This window comes from Bombina bombina, chromosome 3 (assembly GCF_027579735.1).
Source record: "Bombina bombina isolate aBomBom1 chromosome 3, aBomBom1.pri, whole genome shotgun sequence".
NCBI lineage: Eukaryota > Metazoa > Chordata > Amphibia > Anura > Bombinatoridae > Bombina > Bombina bombina.
The window spans coordinates 1256487981-1256505283 of NC_069501.1; the positions used below are offsets into that span (position 1 = coordinate 1256487981).

The 17303-nt window shown below is 40.6% G+C and overlaps 1 protein-coding gene across 1 annotated transcript in view; it reads left to right on the top strand.

The window, feature by feature from the left end:
- The window catches only part of NUMA1 (nuclear mitotic apparatus protein 1), a gene marked incomplete in the record, with an annotated part of 309504 nt that extends 294344 nt beyond the window's left edge, over window positions 1-15160 (top strand). Inside the window, 1 exon segment of the mRNA XM_053708792.1 lies at window positions 13004-15160. Coding sequence (XP_053564767.1) covers window positions 13004-13036 — 33 coding nt within the window.
- Window positions 15161-17303: the final 2143 nt, after the last annotated feature.

The following is a 17303-nucleotide window of genomic DNA, read 5'->3' on the forward strand; positions in this document are numbered from 1 at the left end:
TCCAGGAAGGTCAATTCATGACCACGGTGGATTTAAAGGATGCGTATCTACATATTCCTATCCACAAGGAACATCATCGGTTCCTAAGGTTCGCATTTCTGGACAAGCATTACCAGTTTGTGGCACTTCCGTTCGGATTAGCCACTGCTCCAAGAATTTTCACAAAGGTACTAGGGTCCCTTCTAGCGGTGCTAAGACCAAGGGGCATTGCAGTAGTACCTTATTTGGACGACATACTGAGTCAAGCGTCGTCCCTTCCACAAGCAAAGGCTCACACGGACATTGTCCTGGCCTTTCTCAGATCTCACGGGTGGAAAGTGAACGTAGAAAAAAGTTCTCTATCTCCGTCAACAAGGGTTCCCTTCTTGGGAACAATAATAGACTCCTTAGAAATGAGGATTTTTCTGACAGAGGCCAGAAAATCAAAACTTCTAAACTCTTGTCAAATACTTCATTCTGTTCCTCTTCCTTCCATAGCGCAGTGCATGGAAGTAATAGGTTTGATGGTAGCGGCAATGGACATAGTTCCTTTTGCGCGAATTCATCTAAGACCATTACAACTGTGCATGCTCAGTCAGTGGAATGGGGATTATACAGACTTGTCTCCGACGATACAAGTAGATCAGAGGACCAGAGATTCACTCCGTTGGTGGCTGTCCCTGGACAACCTGTCACAGGGGATGAGCTTCCGCAGACCAGAGTGGGTCATTGTCACGACCGACGCCAGTCTGGTGGGCTGGGGCGCGGTCTGGGAACCCCTGAAAGCTCAGGGTCTTTGGTCTCGGGAAGAATCTCTTCTACCGATAAATATTCTGGAACTGAGAGCGATATTCAATGCTCTCAAGGCTTGGCCTCAGCTAGCAAAGGCCAAATTCATACGGTTTCAATCAGACAACATGACGACTGTTGCGTACATCAACCATCAGGGGGGAACAAGGAGTTCCCTGGCGATGGAAGAAGTGACCAAAATCATTCAATGGGCGGAGACTCACTCCTGCCACTTGTCTGCAATCCACATCCCAGGAGTGGAAAATTGGGAAGCGGATTTTCTGAGTCGTCAGACATTTCATCCGGGGGAGTGGGAACTCCATCCGGAAATCTTTGCCCAAATTACTCAATTATGGGGCATTCCAGACATGGATCTGATGGCCTCTCGTCAGAACTTCAAGGTTCCTTGCTACGGGTCCAGATCCAGGGATCCCAAGGCGACTCTAGTAGATGCACTAGTAGCACCTTGGACCTTCAAACTAGCTTATGTATTCCCGCCGTTTCCTCTCATCCCCAGGCTGGTAGCCAGGATCAATCAGGAGAGGGCATCGGTGATCTTGATAGCTCCTGCGTGGCCACGCAGGACTTGGTATGCAGACCTGGTGAATATGTCATCGGCTCCACCATGGAAGCTACCTTTGAGACGAGACCTTCTTGTTCAAGGTCCGTTCGAACATCCGAATCTGGTCTCACTCCAACTGACTGCTTGGAGATTGAACGCTTGATCTTATCAAAGCGAGGGTTCTCAGACTCTGTCATTGATACTCTTGTTCAGGCCAGAAAGCCTGTAACTAGAAAAATCTACCACAAAATATGGAAAAAATATATCTGTTGGTGTGAATCTAAAGGATTCCCTTGGGACAAGATAAAAATTCCTAAGATTCTATCCTTTCTTCAAGAAGGTTTGGAGAAAGGATTATCTGCAAGTTCTTTGAAGGGACAGATTTCTGCCTTGTCTGTGTTACTTCACAAAAAACTGGCAGCTGTGCCAGATGTTCAAGCCTTTGTTCAGGCTCTGGTTAGAATCAAGCCTGTTTACAAACCTTTGACTCCTCCTTGGAGTCTCAATTTAGTTCTTTCAGTTCTTCAGGGGGTTCCGTTTGAACCCTTACATTCCGTTGATATTAAGTTATTATCTTGGAAAGTTTTGTTTTTGGTTGCAATTTCTTCTGCTAGAAGAGTTTCAGAATTATCTGCTCTGCAGTGTTCTCCTCCTTATCTGGTGTTCCATGCAGATAAGGTGGTTTTGCGTACTAAACCTGGTTTTCTTCCGAAAGTTGTTTCTAACAAAAACATTAACCAGGAGATAGTCGTGCCTTCTTTGTGTCCGAATCCAGTTTCAAAGAAGGAACGCTTGTTGCACAATTTGGATGTAGTTCGTGCTCTAAAATTCTATTTAGATGCTACAAAGGATTTTAGACAAACATCTTCCTTGTTTGTTGTTTATTCTGGTAAAAGGAGAGGTCAAAAAGCAACTTCTACCTCTCTCTCTTTTTGGCTTAAAAGCATCATCAGATTGGCTTACGAGACTGCCGGACGGCAGCCTCCTGAAAGAATCACAGCTCATTCCACTAGGGCTGTGGCTTCCACATGGGCCTTCAAGAACGAGGCTTCTGTTGATCAGATATGTAAGGCAGCGACTTGGTCTTCACTGCACACTTTTACTAAATTTTACAAATTTGATACTTTTGCTTCTTCTGAGGCTATTTTTGGGAGAAAGGTTTTGCAAGCCGTGGTGCCTTCCATCTAGGTGACCTGATTTGCTCCCTCCCTTCATCCGTGTCCTAAAGCTTTGGTATTGGTTCCCACAAGTAAGGATGACGCCGTGGACCGGACACACCTATGTTGGAGAAAACAGAATTTATGTTTACCTGATAAATTACTTTCTCCAACGGTGTGTCCGGTCCACGGCCCGCCCTGGTTTTTTTAATCAGGTCTGATAATTTATTTTCTTTAACTACAGTCACCACGGTATCATATGATTTCTCCTATGCAAATATTCCTCCTTTACGTCGGTCGAATGACTGGGGAAGGCGGAGCCTAGGAGGGATCATGTGACCAGCTTTGCTGGGCTCTTTGCCATTTCCTGTTGGGGAAGAGAATATCCCACAAGTAAGGATGACGCCGTGGACCGGACACACCGTTGGAGAAAGTAATTTATCAGGTAAACATAAATTCTGTTTTTCTGTGACACTCCTAGCTATGGTTGGGCACTTTGTTTATAAAGTTCTAAATATATGTATTCAAACATTTATTTGCCTTGACTCAGAATGTTCAACTTTCCTTATTTTCAGACAGTCAGTTTCATATTTGGGATAATACATTTTTCTTACCTTAAAATTTGACTTTTTCCCTGTGGGCTGTTAGGCTCGCGGGGGCTGAAAATGCTTCATTTTATTGCGTCATTCTTGGCGCGGACTTTTTTGGCGCAAAAATTCTATTTCCGTTTCCGGCGTCATACGTGTCGCCGGAAGTTGCGTCATTTTTTTGACGTTATTTTGCGCCAAAAATGTCGGCGTTCCGGATGTGGCGTCATTTTTGGCGCCAAAAAGCATTTAGGCGCCAAATAATGTGGGCGTCTTATTTGGCGCGAAAAAATATGGGCGTCACTTTTGTCTCCACATTATTTAAGTCTCATTTTTTCTTGCTTCTGGTTGCTAGAAGCTTGTTCTTTGGCATTTTTTCCCATTCCTGAAACTGTCATTTAAGGAATTTGATCAATTTTGCTTTATATATATGTTGTTTTTTCTCTTACATATTGCAAGATGTCTCACGTTGCATCTGAGTCAGAAGATACTACAGGAAAATCGCTGTCAAGTGCTGAATCTACCATAGCTAAGTGTATCTGCTGTAAACTTTTGGTAGCTATTCCTCCAGCTGTTGTTTGTATTGATTGTCATGACAAACTTGTTAAAGCAGATAATATTTCCTTTAGTAAAGTACCATTGCCTGTTGCAGTTCCTTCAACATCTAAGGTGCAGAATGTTCCTGATAACATAAGAGATTTTGTTTCTGAATCCATAAAGAAGGCTATGTCTGTTATTTCTCCTTCTAGTAAACGTAAAAAATCTTTTAAAACTTCTCTCCCTACAGATGAATTTTTAACTGAACATCATCATTCTGATTCTGATGATTCCTCTGGTTCAGAGGATTCTGTCTCAGAGGTTGATGCTGATAAATCTTCATATTTATTTAAAATGGAATTTATTCGTTCTTTACTTAAAGAAGTTCTAATTGCTTTAGAAATAGAGGATTCTGGTCCTCTTGATACTAAATCTAAACGTTTAAATAAGGTTTTTAAATCTCCTGTAGTTATTCCAGAAGTTTTTCCTGTCCCTGATGCTATTTCTGCAGTAATTTCCAAAGAATGGGATAATTTGGGTAATTCATTTACTCCTTCTAAACGTTATAAGCAATTATATCCTGTGCCGTCTGACAGATTAGAATTTTGGGACAAGATCCCTAAAGTTGATGGGGCTATTTCTACCCTTGCTAAACGTACTACTATTCCTACGTCAGATGGTACTTCGTTTAAGGATCCTCTAGATAGGAAAATTGAGTCCTTTCTAAGAAAAGCTTATCTGTGTTCAGGTAATCTTCTTAGACCTGCTATATCTTTGGCTGATGTTGCTGCAGCTTCAACTTTTTGGTTGGAAACTTTAGCGCAACAAGTAACACATCGTGATTCTCATGATATTATTATTTCTTCTGTTAAGTGTGATCAGTCCACGGGTCATCATTACTTCTGGGATATTAACTGCTCCCCTACAGGAAGTGCAAGAGGATTCACCCAGCAGAGCTGCATATAGCTCCTCCCCTCTACGTCACTCCCAGTCATTCTCTTGCACCCAGCAACTAGATAGGTCGTGTGAGAGGACTATGGTGATTATACTTAGTTTTATATCTTCAATCAAAAGTTTGTTATTTTAAAATAGCACCGGAGTGTGTTATTACCTCTCTGGCAGAGTTTGAGGAAGAATCTACCAGAGTTTTGCTATGATTTTAGCCGGAGTAGTTAAGATCATATTGCTGTTCTCGGCCATCTGAGGAGTGAGGTAAACTTCAGATCAGGGGACAGCGGGCAGATGAATCTGCATAGAGGTATGTAGCAGTTTTTATTTTCTGACAATGGAATTGATGAGAAAATCCTGCCATACCGATATAATGTCATGTATGTATACTTTACACTTCAGTATTCTGGGAGAATGGTACTTCACTAGAATTACACTGTAAGAAGGACATAAAGCTGTTTAATAACTAGAGATTATGTTTAACGTTTTTGCTGGAATGTAAAATCGTTTTCATTTGCTGAGGTACTGAGTGAATAAATGTTTGGGCACCATTTTTCCACTTGGCAGTTGCTTAAATCTGTTTTTCTGTCAGTTTCTGTTCTCCCTCACTGCTGTGTGTGTGTGGGGGAGGGGCGCTTTTACTATGCATCAAATATTTCAGTCAGCAACTCATTGTATTCCCTGCATGATCTGGTTCATCTCTACAGAGCTCAGGGGTCTTCAAAACTTATTTTGAGGGAGGTAATTTCTCTCAGCAGAGCTGTGAGAATTATAGTTTGACTGAAATAAAAACTTTTATTCTGTAATTTGTTTCCTGCTTTCAGAAATTGTTATCTTTGCTAATGGGATTAAACCTTTGCTAAAGTTGTGTTGTTTACAAGGATTGAGGCTATAACTGTTTCAATTTATTAATTTTTAACTGTCATAGATCTTCTGTGCTTCTTAAAGGCACAGTACGTTTTAATATTATTCTATTTGAATTGTATTTCCAAGTTGCAAGTTTATTTGCTAGTGTGTTAAACATGTCTGATTCAGAAGATGATACCTGTGTCATTTGTTGCAATGCCAAAGTGGAGCCCAATAGAAATTTATGTACTAACTGTATTGATGCTACTTTAAATAAAAATCAATCTGTACAAATTGAACAAATTTCACCAAACAACGAGGGGAGAGTTATGCCGACTAACTCGCCTCACGTGTCAGTACCTACATCTCCCGCTCAGAGGGAGGTGCGTGATATTGTAGCGCCGAGTACAGCTGGGCGGCCATTACAAATCACATTACAGGATATGGCTACTGTTATGACTGAAGTTTTGGCTAAATTACCAGAACTAAAAGGTAAGCGTGATCACTCTGGGGTGAGAACAGAGTGCGCTGATAATATTAGGGCCATGTCAGACACTGCGTCACAGGTGGCAGAACATGAGGACGGAGAACTTCATTCTGTGGGTGACGGTTCTGATCCAAACAGACTGGATTCAGATATTTCAAATTTTAAATTTAAACTGGAAAACCTCCGTGTATTACTAGGGGAGGTGTTAGCGGCTCTGAATGATTGTAACACAGTTGCAATACCAGAGAAAATGTGTAGGTTGGATAAATATTTTGCGGTACCGACGAGTACTGAGGTTTTTCCTATACCTAAGAGACTTACTGAAATTGTTACTAAGGAGTGGGATAGACCCGGTGTGCCGTTCTCACCCCCTCCGATATTTAGAAAAATGTTTCCAATAGACGCCACCACAAGGGACTTATGGCAAACGGTCCCTAAGGTGGAGGGAGCAGTTTCTACTTTAGCTAAGCGTACCACTATCCCAGTGGAGGATAGCTGTGCTTTTTCAGATCCAATGGATAAAAAGTTAGAGGGTTACCTTAAGAAAATGTTTGTTCAACAAGGTTTTATATTGCAACCCCTTGCATGCATTGCGCCGATCACGGCTGCAGCGGCATTCTGGATTGAGTCTCTGGAAGAGAACATTGGTTCAGCTACTCTGGACGACATTACGGACAGGCTTAGAGTCCTTAAACTAGCTAATTCATTCATTTCGGAGGCCGTAGTACATCTTACTAAACTTACGGCGAAGAATTCAGGATTCGCCATTCAGGCACGCAGGGCGCTGTGGCTAAAATCCTGGTCAGCTGATGGTACTTCTAAGTCTAAATTGCTTAATATACCTTTCAAAGGGCAGACCTTATTCGGGCCCGGGTTGAAAGAGATTATCGCTGACATTACAGGAGGTAAAGGCCATGCCCTGCCTCAGGACAAAGCCAAAGCCAAGACTAGACAGTCTAGTTTTCGTTCCTTTCGTAATTTCAAAGCAGGAGCAGCATCAACTTCCTCTGCACCAAAACAGGAAGGAGCTGTTGCTCGCTACAGACAAGGCTGGAAACCTAACCAGTCCTGGAACAAGGGCAAGCAGACTAGGAAACCTGCTGCTGCCCCCAAAACAGCATGAATTGAGGGCCCCCGATCCGGGATCGGATCTAGTGGGGGGCAGACTTTCTCTCTTCGCCCAGGCTTGGGCAAGAGATGTTCAGGATCCCTGGGCGCTAGAGATAATATCTCAGGGATACCTTCTGGACTTCAAATACTCTCCTCCAAGAGAGAGATTTCATCTGTCAAGATTGTCAACAATCCAGACAAAGAAAGAGGCTTTTCTACGCTGCGTACAAGAGCTCTTGTTAATGGGAGTAATCCATCCAGTTCCACGATCGGAACAGGGACAGGGGTTTTACTCAAATCTGTTTGTGGTTCCCAAAAAAGAGGGAACTTTCAGACCAATCCTGGACTTAAAGATCCTAAACAAATTCCTAAGAGTTCCATCGTTCAAGATGGAGACTATTCGGACAATTTTACCTATGATCCAAGAGGGTCAGTACATGACCACTGTAGATTTAAAAGATGCTTACCTGCACATACCGATTCACAAAGATCATTACCGGTACCTAAGGTTTGCCTTCCTAGACAGGCATTACCAGTTTGTGGCTCTTCCATTCGGATTGGCTACAGCGCCAAGAATCTTCACAAAGGTTCTGGGTGCTCTTCTGGCGGTACTAAGACCGCGGGGAATCTCGGTAGCTCCATACCTAGACGACATTCTGATACAAGCTTCAAGCTTTCAAACTGCCAAATCTCATACAGAGTTAGTGCTGGCATTTCTAAGGTCACATGGATGGAAGGTGAACGAAAAGAAAAGTTCACTCGTTCCATTCACAAGAGTTCCCTTCCTGGGGACTCTTATAGATTCTGTAGAAATGAAGATTTACCTGACAGAGGACAGGCTATCAAGACTTCAAAGTGCTTGCCGCACTCTTCATTCCATTCAACACCCGTCAGTGGCTCAATGTATGGAGGTAATCGGCTTAATGGTAGCGGCAATGGACATAGTACCCTTCTAGGTTGGGGTGCCGTCTGGAATTCCCTGAAGGCTCAGGGACTATGGAGTCAGGAGGAGAGTCTCCTGCCAATAAACATTCTGGAATTGAGAGCAGTTCTCAATGCCCTCCTGGCTTGGCCCCAGTTGACAACTCGGGGGTTCATCAGGTTTCAGTCGGACAACATCACGACTGTAGCTTACATCAACCATCAGGGAGGGACAAGAAGCTCCCTAGCTATGATGGAAGTATCAAAGATAATTCGCTGGGCAGAGTCTCACTCTTGCCACCTGTCAGCAATCCACATCCCGGGAGTGGAGAACTGGGAGGCGGATTTCTTAAGTCGTCAGACTTTTCATCCGGGGGAGTGGGAACTTCATCCGGAGGTCTTTGCCCAAATACTTCGACGTTGGGGCAAACCAGAGATAGATCTCATGGCGTCTCGACAGAACGCCAAGCTTCCTCGTTACGGGTCCAGATCCAGGGATCCAGGAGCAGTCCTGATAGATGCTCTGACAGCACCTTGGGACTTCAGGATGGCTTACGTGTTTCCACCCTTCCCGTTGCTTCCTCGATTGATAGCCAGAATCAAACAAGAGAGAGCATCAGTGATTCTAATAGCACCTGCGTGGCCACGCAGGCCTTGTATGCAGACCTGGTGGACATGTCATCCTGTCCGCCTTGGTCTCTACCTCTGAAACAGGACCTTCTGATACAGGGTCCCTTCAAACATCAAAATCTAACTTCTCTGAAGCTGACTGCTTGGAAATTGAACGCTTAATTTTATCAAGACGTGGGTTTTCTGAGTCAGTTATTAGTACCTTAATACAGACTAGGAAACCTGTTACCAGAAAGATTTACCATAAGATATGGCGTAAATACCTACATTGGTGTGAATCCAAAGGTTACTCTTGGAGTAAGGTTAGGATTCCTAGGATATTGTCTTTTCTACAAGAAGGTTTAGAAAAGGGTTTTTCTGCTAGTTCATTAAAGGGACAGATCTCAGCTCTGTCCATTCTGTTACACAAACGTCTGTCAGAAGTTCCTGACGTCCAGGCTTTTTGTCAGGCTTTGGCCAGGATTAAGCCTGTGTTTAAAACTGTTGCTCCACCATGGAGTTTAAACCTTGTTCTTAATGTTTTACAGGGCGTTCCGTTTGAACCCCTTCATTCCATTGATATAAAGTTGTTATCTTGGAAAGTTCTATTTTTAATGGCTATTTCCTCGGCTCGAAGAGTCTCTGAATTATCAGCCTTACATTGTGATTCTCCTTATTTGATTTTTCATTCGGATAAGGTAGTCCTGCGTACTAAACCTGGGTTCTTACCTAAGGTAGTTACTAACAGGAATATCAATCAAGAGATTGTTGTTCCTTCTTTATGCCCAAATCCTTCTTCAAAGAAGGAACGTCTACTGCACAACCTGGATGTAGTCCGGGCTCTAAAATTTTACTTGCAGGCAACTAAGGAATTCCGACAAACGTCTTCTCTGTTTGTCATTTACTCTGGGCAGAGGAGAGGTCAAAAAGCTTCCGCTACCTCTCTTTCTTTTTGGCTTCGTAGCATAATTCGTTTAGCTTATGAGACTGCTGGACAGCAGCCCCCTGAAAGAATTACAGCTCATTCTACTAGAGCTGTGGCTTCCACTTGGGCCTTCAAGAATGAGGCCTCTGTTGAACAGATTTGCAAGGCTGCAACTTGGTCTTCGCTTCATACTTTTTCCAAATTTTACAAATTTGACACCTTTGCTTCATCGGAGGCTATTTTTGGGAGAAAGGTTCTTCAGGCAGTGGTTCCTTCTGTATAAAGAGTCTGCCTATCCCTCCCGTCATCCGTGTACTTTTGCTTTGGTATTGGTATCCCAGAAGTAATGATGACCCGTGGACTGATCACACTTAACAGAAGAAAACATAATTTATGCTTACCTGATAAATTCCTTTCTTCTGTAGTGTGATCAGTCCACGGCCCGCCCTGTTTTTAAGGCAGGTAAATATTTTTTAATTTATACTCCAGTCACCACTTCACCCTTGGCTTTTCCTTTCTCGTTGGTCCTTGGTCGAATGACTGGGAGTGACGTAGAGGGGAGGAGCTATATGCAGCTCTGCTGGGTGAATCCTCTTGCACTTCCTGTAGGGGAGCAGTTAATATCCCAGAAGTAATGATGACCCGTGGACTGATCACACTACAGAAGAAAGGAATTTATCAGGTAAGCATAAATTATGTTTTTCAGCAGGAATTGGCTGTCTTTATTTTATCCCTCCCTCTCTAGTGACTCTTGTGTGGAAAGATCCACATCTTGGGTAGTCATTATCCCATACGTCACTAGCTCATGGACTCTTGCTAATTACATGAAAGAAAACATAATTTATGTAAGAACTTACCTGATAAATTCATTTCTTTCATATTAGCAAGAGTCCATGAGGCCCGCCCTTTTTTGTGGTGGTTATGATTTTGTATAAAGCACAATTATTCCAATTCCTTATTTTATATGCTTTCGCACTTTTTTATCACCCCACTTCTTGGCTATTCGTTAAACTGAATTGTGGGTGTGGTGAGGGGTGTATTTATAGGCATTTTGAGGTTTGGGAAACTTTGCCCCTCCTGGTAGGAATGTATATCCCATACGTCACTAGCTCATGGACTCTTGCTAATATGAAAGAAATGAATTTATCAGGTAAGTTCTTACATAAATTATGTTATATATGTGTGTATATGTGTATATGTATATATGTATATATGTGTGTGTGTGTATATATATATATATATATATATATATATATATATATATCTATATCTCACTTTCAAATTTCTTTAGTGCCAGCAGGTAAATATAGAAGGTAAAGGAAGGCACTCACTGGTCTTTTTATCAAATATTTATTATAAAGCGTGACGTTTCGGGGGGCACACTCCCCTTCTATATAAAAATATATATATATTGGATATAAAAAGTCTACACACCCCTGTTAAAATGTCAGGTTTCTGTGATGTAAAAAAAATGAGACAAAGATAAATAATTTCAGAACTTTTTCCACCTTTAATGTGACCTATAAACTGTGCAACTCAATTGAAAAACAAACTGAAATCTTTTTTAGGTAAAGGGAAATAAAAAAATAAAAATAAAAGGGTGTTCACACTTATGCAACCATATTTTAAACTGGGGATGTAGCTGTGTTCAGAATTAAGTAATCACATTCAAAATCATGTTAAATAGGAGTCAGTACACACCTGTCATCATTTAAAGTGCCTCTAATTAACCCCAAATAAAGTTCAGCTGTTCTAGTAGGTCTTTCCTGACATTTTGTTAGTCGCATCCTACAGCAAAAGCCATGGTCCGCAGAGAGCGTCTAAAGCATCAGAGGGATCTCATTGTTATAAGGTATCAGTCAGGAGAAGGGTACAAAATAATTTCCAAGGCATTAGATAGACCATGGAACACAGTGAAGACAGTCATCATCAAGTGAAGAAAATATGGCACAACAGTGACATTACCAAGAACTGGATGTCCCTCCAAAATTGATGAAAAGACGAGAAGAAAACTGGTATGGGAGGCCTACAGCAACATTAAAGGAGCTGCAGGAATATCTGGCAGGAATATCTGGCAAGTACTGGCTGTGTGGTACATGTGACAACAATCGCCCGTATTCTTCATTTGTCTGGGCTATGGGGTAGAGTGGCAAGACGGAAGCCTTTTCTTACAAAAAAACATCCAAGCCCGGCTAAATTTTGCAAAAACACATCTGAAGTTTCCCAAAAGCAAGTTGCAAAAGGTGTTCTGGTCTGATGAAATCAAAGTTGAACTTTTTGGCCATAATTCCAAAAGATATGTTTGGCGCAAAAACAACACTGCATATCACCAAAAGAACACCATACCCACAGTGAAGCATGGTGGTGTCGGCATCATGCTTTGGGGCTGTTTTTCTTCAGCTGGAACTGGGGCCTTAGTCAAGGTAGAGGGAATAATGAACAGTTCCAAATACCAGACAATATTGGCACAAAACCTTCAGGCTTCTGCTAGAAAGCTAAACATGAAGAGGACCCAAAGCATACATCCAATTCAACAAAGGAATGGCTTCACCAGAAGAAGATTATAGTTTTGCGATGGCCCAGCCAGAGCCCAGACCTGAATCCGATTGAAAATCTGTGGGGTGATCTGAAGAGGGCTGTGCACAGGAGATGCCCTCGCATTCTGACAGATTTAGTGTTTTTGCAAAGAAGAATGGGCAAATCTTGCCAAGTCAAGATGTGCCATGCTGAAAAACTCATACCCAAAAAGACTGAATGCTGTAATAAAATCAAAAGGTGCTTCAGTAAAGTATTAGTTTAAGGGTGTTCACACTTATGCAACTATATTACTTTACTTTTTTTATTTCCCTTTCCCTTAAAGATTTCAGTTTGTTTTTCAATTGAGTTGTACAGTTTACAGGTCACATTAAAGGTGGAAAAAGTTCTGAAATGATTTATCTTTGTCTCATTTTTTACATCACAGACCTGACATTTTAACAGGGTTGTGTAGACTTTTTATATCCACTGTGTGTGTGTATATGTATGTGTGTATATATGTATGTATGTATGTATGTATATATATATGTATATATATATATATATATATATATATATATACACATACATACACATACATACACACACATACATACACACACATACATACACACACATACATACACATACATACACATACACACACATACACACACATACACACACATACACACACATACACACACATACACACACATACACACACATACACACACATACACATACATACACACACATACATACACATACATACACATATATACACACACACACACACACATATATATATATATATATATATATATATATATATATATATATATATATATATATATATATATATATATAATTTTTATGTTAAGGGATATATGATCATATTTCAGGTCTTTATTTTGGTTTTATTAATTTGTTTTGTTAAAAGAATAGCCACTGACACTAGCTGCTCCAATAGTTTTTAATTTCAGTAAATATTGTAATTCATTAATTTTTTTCTCCCCTGCTTTCTTACAGTTTTTTGAGCGCAAACAGACCAAGAACAAATAAGAAAGATCGTTTAAGGAGCCAACGTTAAAACTCCAGAAAAAAAATATTTTTTAATCTCTGTTCCCAGAGCAATAGCTTGCTTGTGAATTTGGGTACCCCTTTACAGCAATTCTGTTAAAATATGTGAACATTTTGTATAGTTCCTCTCCCCCCTCCACCCCCCTCATGCCCTGGACTCTGAAGTACTGAGAAATACATAACATGTTTAAAGCAGTCTCAGTTTTACTGGATTTTTTTATTAAATTACTGATGTGACCTGACACCAGCAAGAATGCAGATGACCCGGAAGAATGTTATGATGCCCATGTAGAATATGCTACTTAAGTTTTTATTGTGTGGTTGTGAAGCCCATTGCCAGACTTTGGCTTTAGAAATACAGACGTAGTGATGGATGTTGTGTGGGGTTTAAATTGCACAGCCTGGATTTTACAGATGAAGGGAAGGACACGAGGTCATTAAAATCCACATTCATCATTTCCCTTTAGTTTCTTGTTGGCTTCTAGTTACCGGCAATTGTTTTTGTTTGCCAGATAATAAGCTCTTTTAGTGCCTTATTGTTGTGACCCTGTAATGTAGCCTTTTTATTTATTAAACATTCATTCATTTTCTGATCTATATTAAAGCAGAGCTCAATGATTTATTAACTTGTATTGCAAGGAAAAATGTGAAGCTGAACATTACTGCAATTCTAAATTATCTTAACTTTCTCAGCCCAATTATTTTTCCTGTACACTGCTAGTTCTTTCCGCTGCTTGCTCTTCCGGGCAGCTATTTGTTAGCGGGTTTAATGCAAATGGTTACACAGTCTGAGGGCCGTTCACTCTTAGGGGTGCACGTGTCGGTCTAACCTCACTAATACTTTTCTTATAAAGCTGTCACACCTGTGCATGAATTTACATCTGTTGATAAACTAATGATTTTTTTCTTCTGTGTATTTAAAAGTAGAAAACACTTGTGTGGTGTTTTCCATTTGTACTTTTCAGAATAAATCACAATCTTTAATTTTGTTATTGATACCAATGCTATGCAACATGTATCCTCCTGTTCTCTCGTTTTCTAGTATGTTCTTTTATAACACGTGATCACAAGGTTTTCACATAGGATAAGACAAATAACGAAGCCGGGCATAACCGTAGCAAGTTACAGTGAGCCCAAACAGACGCGTTTCTGTAGGGTGCAGTGATTGGTTTTATACTGCGCATAATTTAGTTCTCTCGTTCTCTTTACCTTCAAGTGCAGCATACAGTGTACCTACAAAACATATAGAGCACTGCTGCTGATTGGGGTTGCATGAAATGCTTTTAAAGAAATGAAATTCCTTGGGGAGAAAAACTGGCTGGCTAAAATTATTTGAGGTGAGAGAACGATTTATTAGCAATTGAAACTAAACGTAGTAACTTACTGTAGCAGCTCATGATTGCTTATGACATGTCGGTTACTTAGGTAAATATGCTGCAGGCCTTTGTCTTTAGCTAAAATACAACGTTCTTGTAAATCATGTCACTAGTAAAAGGCTTAGTAGTTGTACATTGCTGGTATGTAGGAATAGCTTTGTCTAATGCACTAATGTTAGTTGCCTCTTGTGGTACTTAACTGCTGAATATGTTTTCATTTCTATGCCTTGCATTTTATATTTTATTTTTTGCCCCCAATAATTTGATTGTTTTCTGAATTTCTTAGTCTTGTTCTTGGTACCATTTTTTTTCTGGATGGTGAACAGTTTTATTGTGAATGAATGTTTAAAGGCTTGTGGGATCCTGATACATTTTCTTTTTTATATAACAATATTACTTAAGCATTTGTAGGGGGTTTTGTTTTGCAAGATCCCTCCCCTAATACAACACAACACTGTGTACAGGCAGGTAAGGCCAATTCAGTAACTTTTAATCCTTCCAAAGTGAGATAATTACATTGTGAAACACATACAGCTGTTCTTTCCCCCAGACTGTTGATTGTCTTATACGTATACGCTTCATACACGCACATTCTCTTTATGCTGTGGAAATGCAGCTCTGATGTTTTTTCCGTCCTTGTATAATCTGAATTTTGGTGTTAGCTGCTGCATATCAAGCACATGAAGACTCATATTTTTTCTGCATTGTAAATAAAATTATCCACTTGTAACTTGCTGTCTGTGTTTTCTTTCCTAACCTGTGTTCTTATTGGGGAACGTTATCTGACTAGCATATTCATACTGACCTTGTTTCAGTCCAGTATGGGACCTCTGCGAGATTGTAAATGTTAGAAAAAGTTACTTCTGGTCAAACTGATTTCTGTCTTTACAGTGCATGAAGGAAAGAAAATGGGTCAGTTTTAAAACTTCAGCTAATAAAACACTAAGGCATTTGTCAGAAAGCCAAACAATTTTACATAGTTAATAAACATTACTGAGGTTAAGTGATCACAAAAAAGAATTCTAGGCTCTGTTACTGATCCAGCCATATATTCCCTTTAGTAAACATGTTTTAATGCAACAATGAGCACACACTAATCACAAAATCATTATCCACATGAATACTAGAGCTGGACTTTCTGCATACCACTGGTCCAATATTGCAATTCCTAAAGCACAAAACCAAATACTCAAAGTATGGGGGGGGGGGGGTTGGGTGTGGGGGGGGGGGGGGGTCGAACAAATACTGCTGTAAAATTAGTAAATCCAAACATGTAAGGGGTTGATGGTCTGCACAATTATTTTTAAAAGTAAAAAATTATATATAGAGAGAGAGATAGATATGAATGTACATTTATCCTTCTCAAAGCACTCTCAGGATTTCTTTCTAATAGCAGTGAGTCCACAAATTCATTCAATACCTATGGGAAATACTTCACCTGGCCACCAGGAGGAGGCAAAGACACCCTAAACAAGGCATTAAATATCCCTCCACTACTTCTTTGCCTTATTTCATGGAGGTAGGCAGAGAGAGAGGTTCTCTGCTGAAGATTGATTTATTGACCTCAAATGAATTGTTTCCTGCAAGAGAGGATAGGGTAGTTGTTAAAAGCCATGTAATTCTCTTAGTAGAGTTTTGGTTTATGTTAGCTACTGGATGTCGCAGGGAAGTTCCCATGCCTCTTTCCAGTGTGATTGAGCTATCCTCCCTTTATAGGCAAAAAGTGTTCGTTACTCTGAATTTCCTTCATGTTACAGGACTCCAAGAGGGATTATCTGTAAAGAAGCTGTGTAAGTCTTGTTTTAATTTCTTTCCTAAGATATGGTGAGTCCACGGAATCATCAATTACTAGTGGGAATATCACTCCTGGCCAGCAGGAGGCAAAGAGCACCACAGCAAAGCTGCTATATATGTCACTTCCCTTACCCATAACTTCCAGTCATTCTCTTTGCCTGCGGTGCAAGGAGGAGGTAAAGTTTTTGTGTCTGATCTACAATCAAGATTTTTTTTTTAAAAAAGGTTTGCTCTGATCTTTCTAAAGGGTCTAGCCTTAGCCTGTGTCAGTCTCTTCAGTAGGGCAATGGTGGCTTTTAAACAATTGGGAACTTGTGGGGTATAATCCTCACTGTGTTTTCCCAAAACATTTTGCTGCCCTATTTAGATAGCCTGAGTAAGTTTACTCAGTCTTTCTGTATTTCCACAGGTCCTTGTGAGGGATGGCATCCTCTCAAACCAGGTGAGCTGTCCTGCTGCCGGACAGATAAATATTGAGGTACGTGACAGTTTTATTTTTCTTTTACAAAGATATGACGAGTCCACGGATTTCATCCTTACTTGTGGGATAATTAACCTCCTGCTAACAGGAAGTGGCAAAGAGCACCACAGTGGAGCTGTATATATATAGCCCCTCCCTTCCCCTCCACCCTCAGTCATTCTCTTTGCCTGTGTTATACTAGGAAGACATGGTAAAGTGAGGTGTTAGTTTTAGTTTCTTCAATCAAGAAGTTTTTTATTTTAAATGGTACCGGTGCGTACTATTTTCCTCAGGGGGATATGGAAGATTTCTGCCCTGAAGTTGATGATCTTAGCAGTTGTAACTAAGATCCATGCTGGTTCCCACAAGACTTCTGAAGGTAACCATGAGACAGCTTTAGTGTGGAGACCGGTTTCATGCTACAAGCAGCATTAAGGTATGTGCAGCCTTTTTATTCTGAGGAGACTTGATATATCAGAACTGGCTGGCATTTATTTCCCTGTATGGGAATGGGGTAAACAGTAATCCTATTTTATATGAAGAGTATTACTGGAGTCCCTGGATTTTATTAATAGTTGACTTATGGGCATTGTGTGACACTATGGGCATTCAAAGAAAA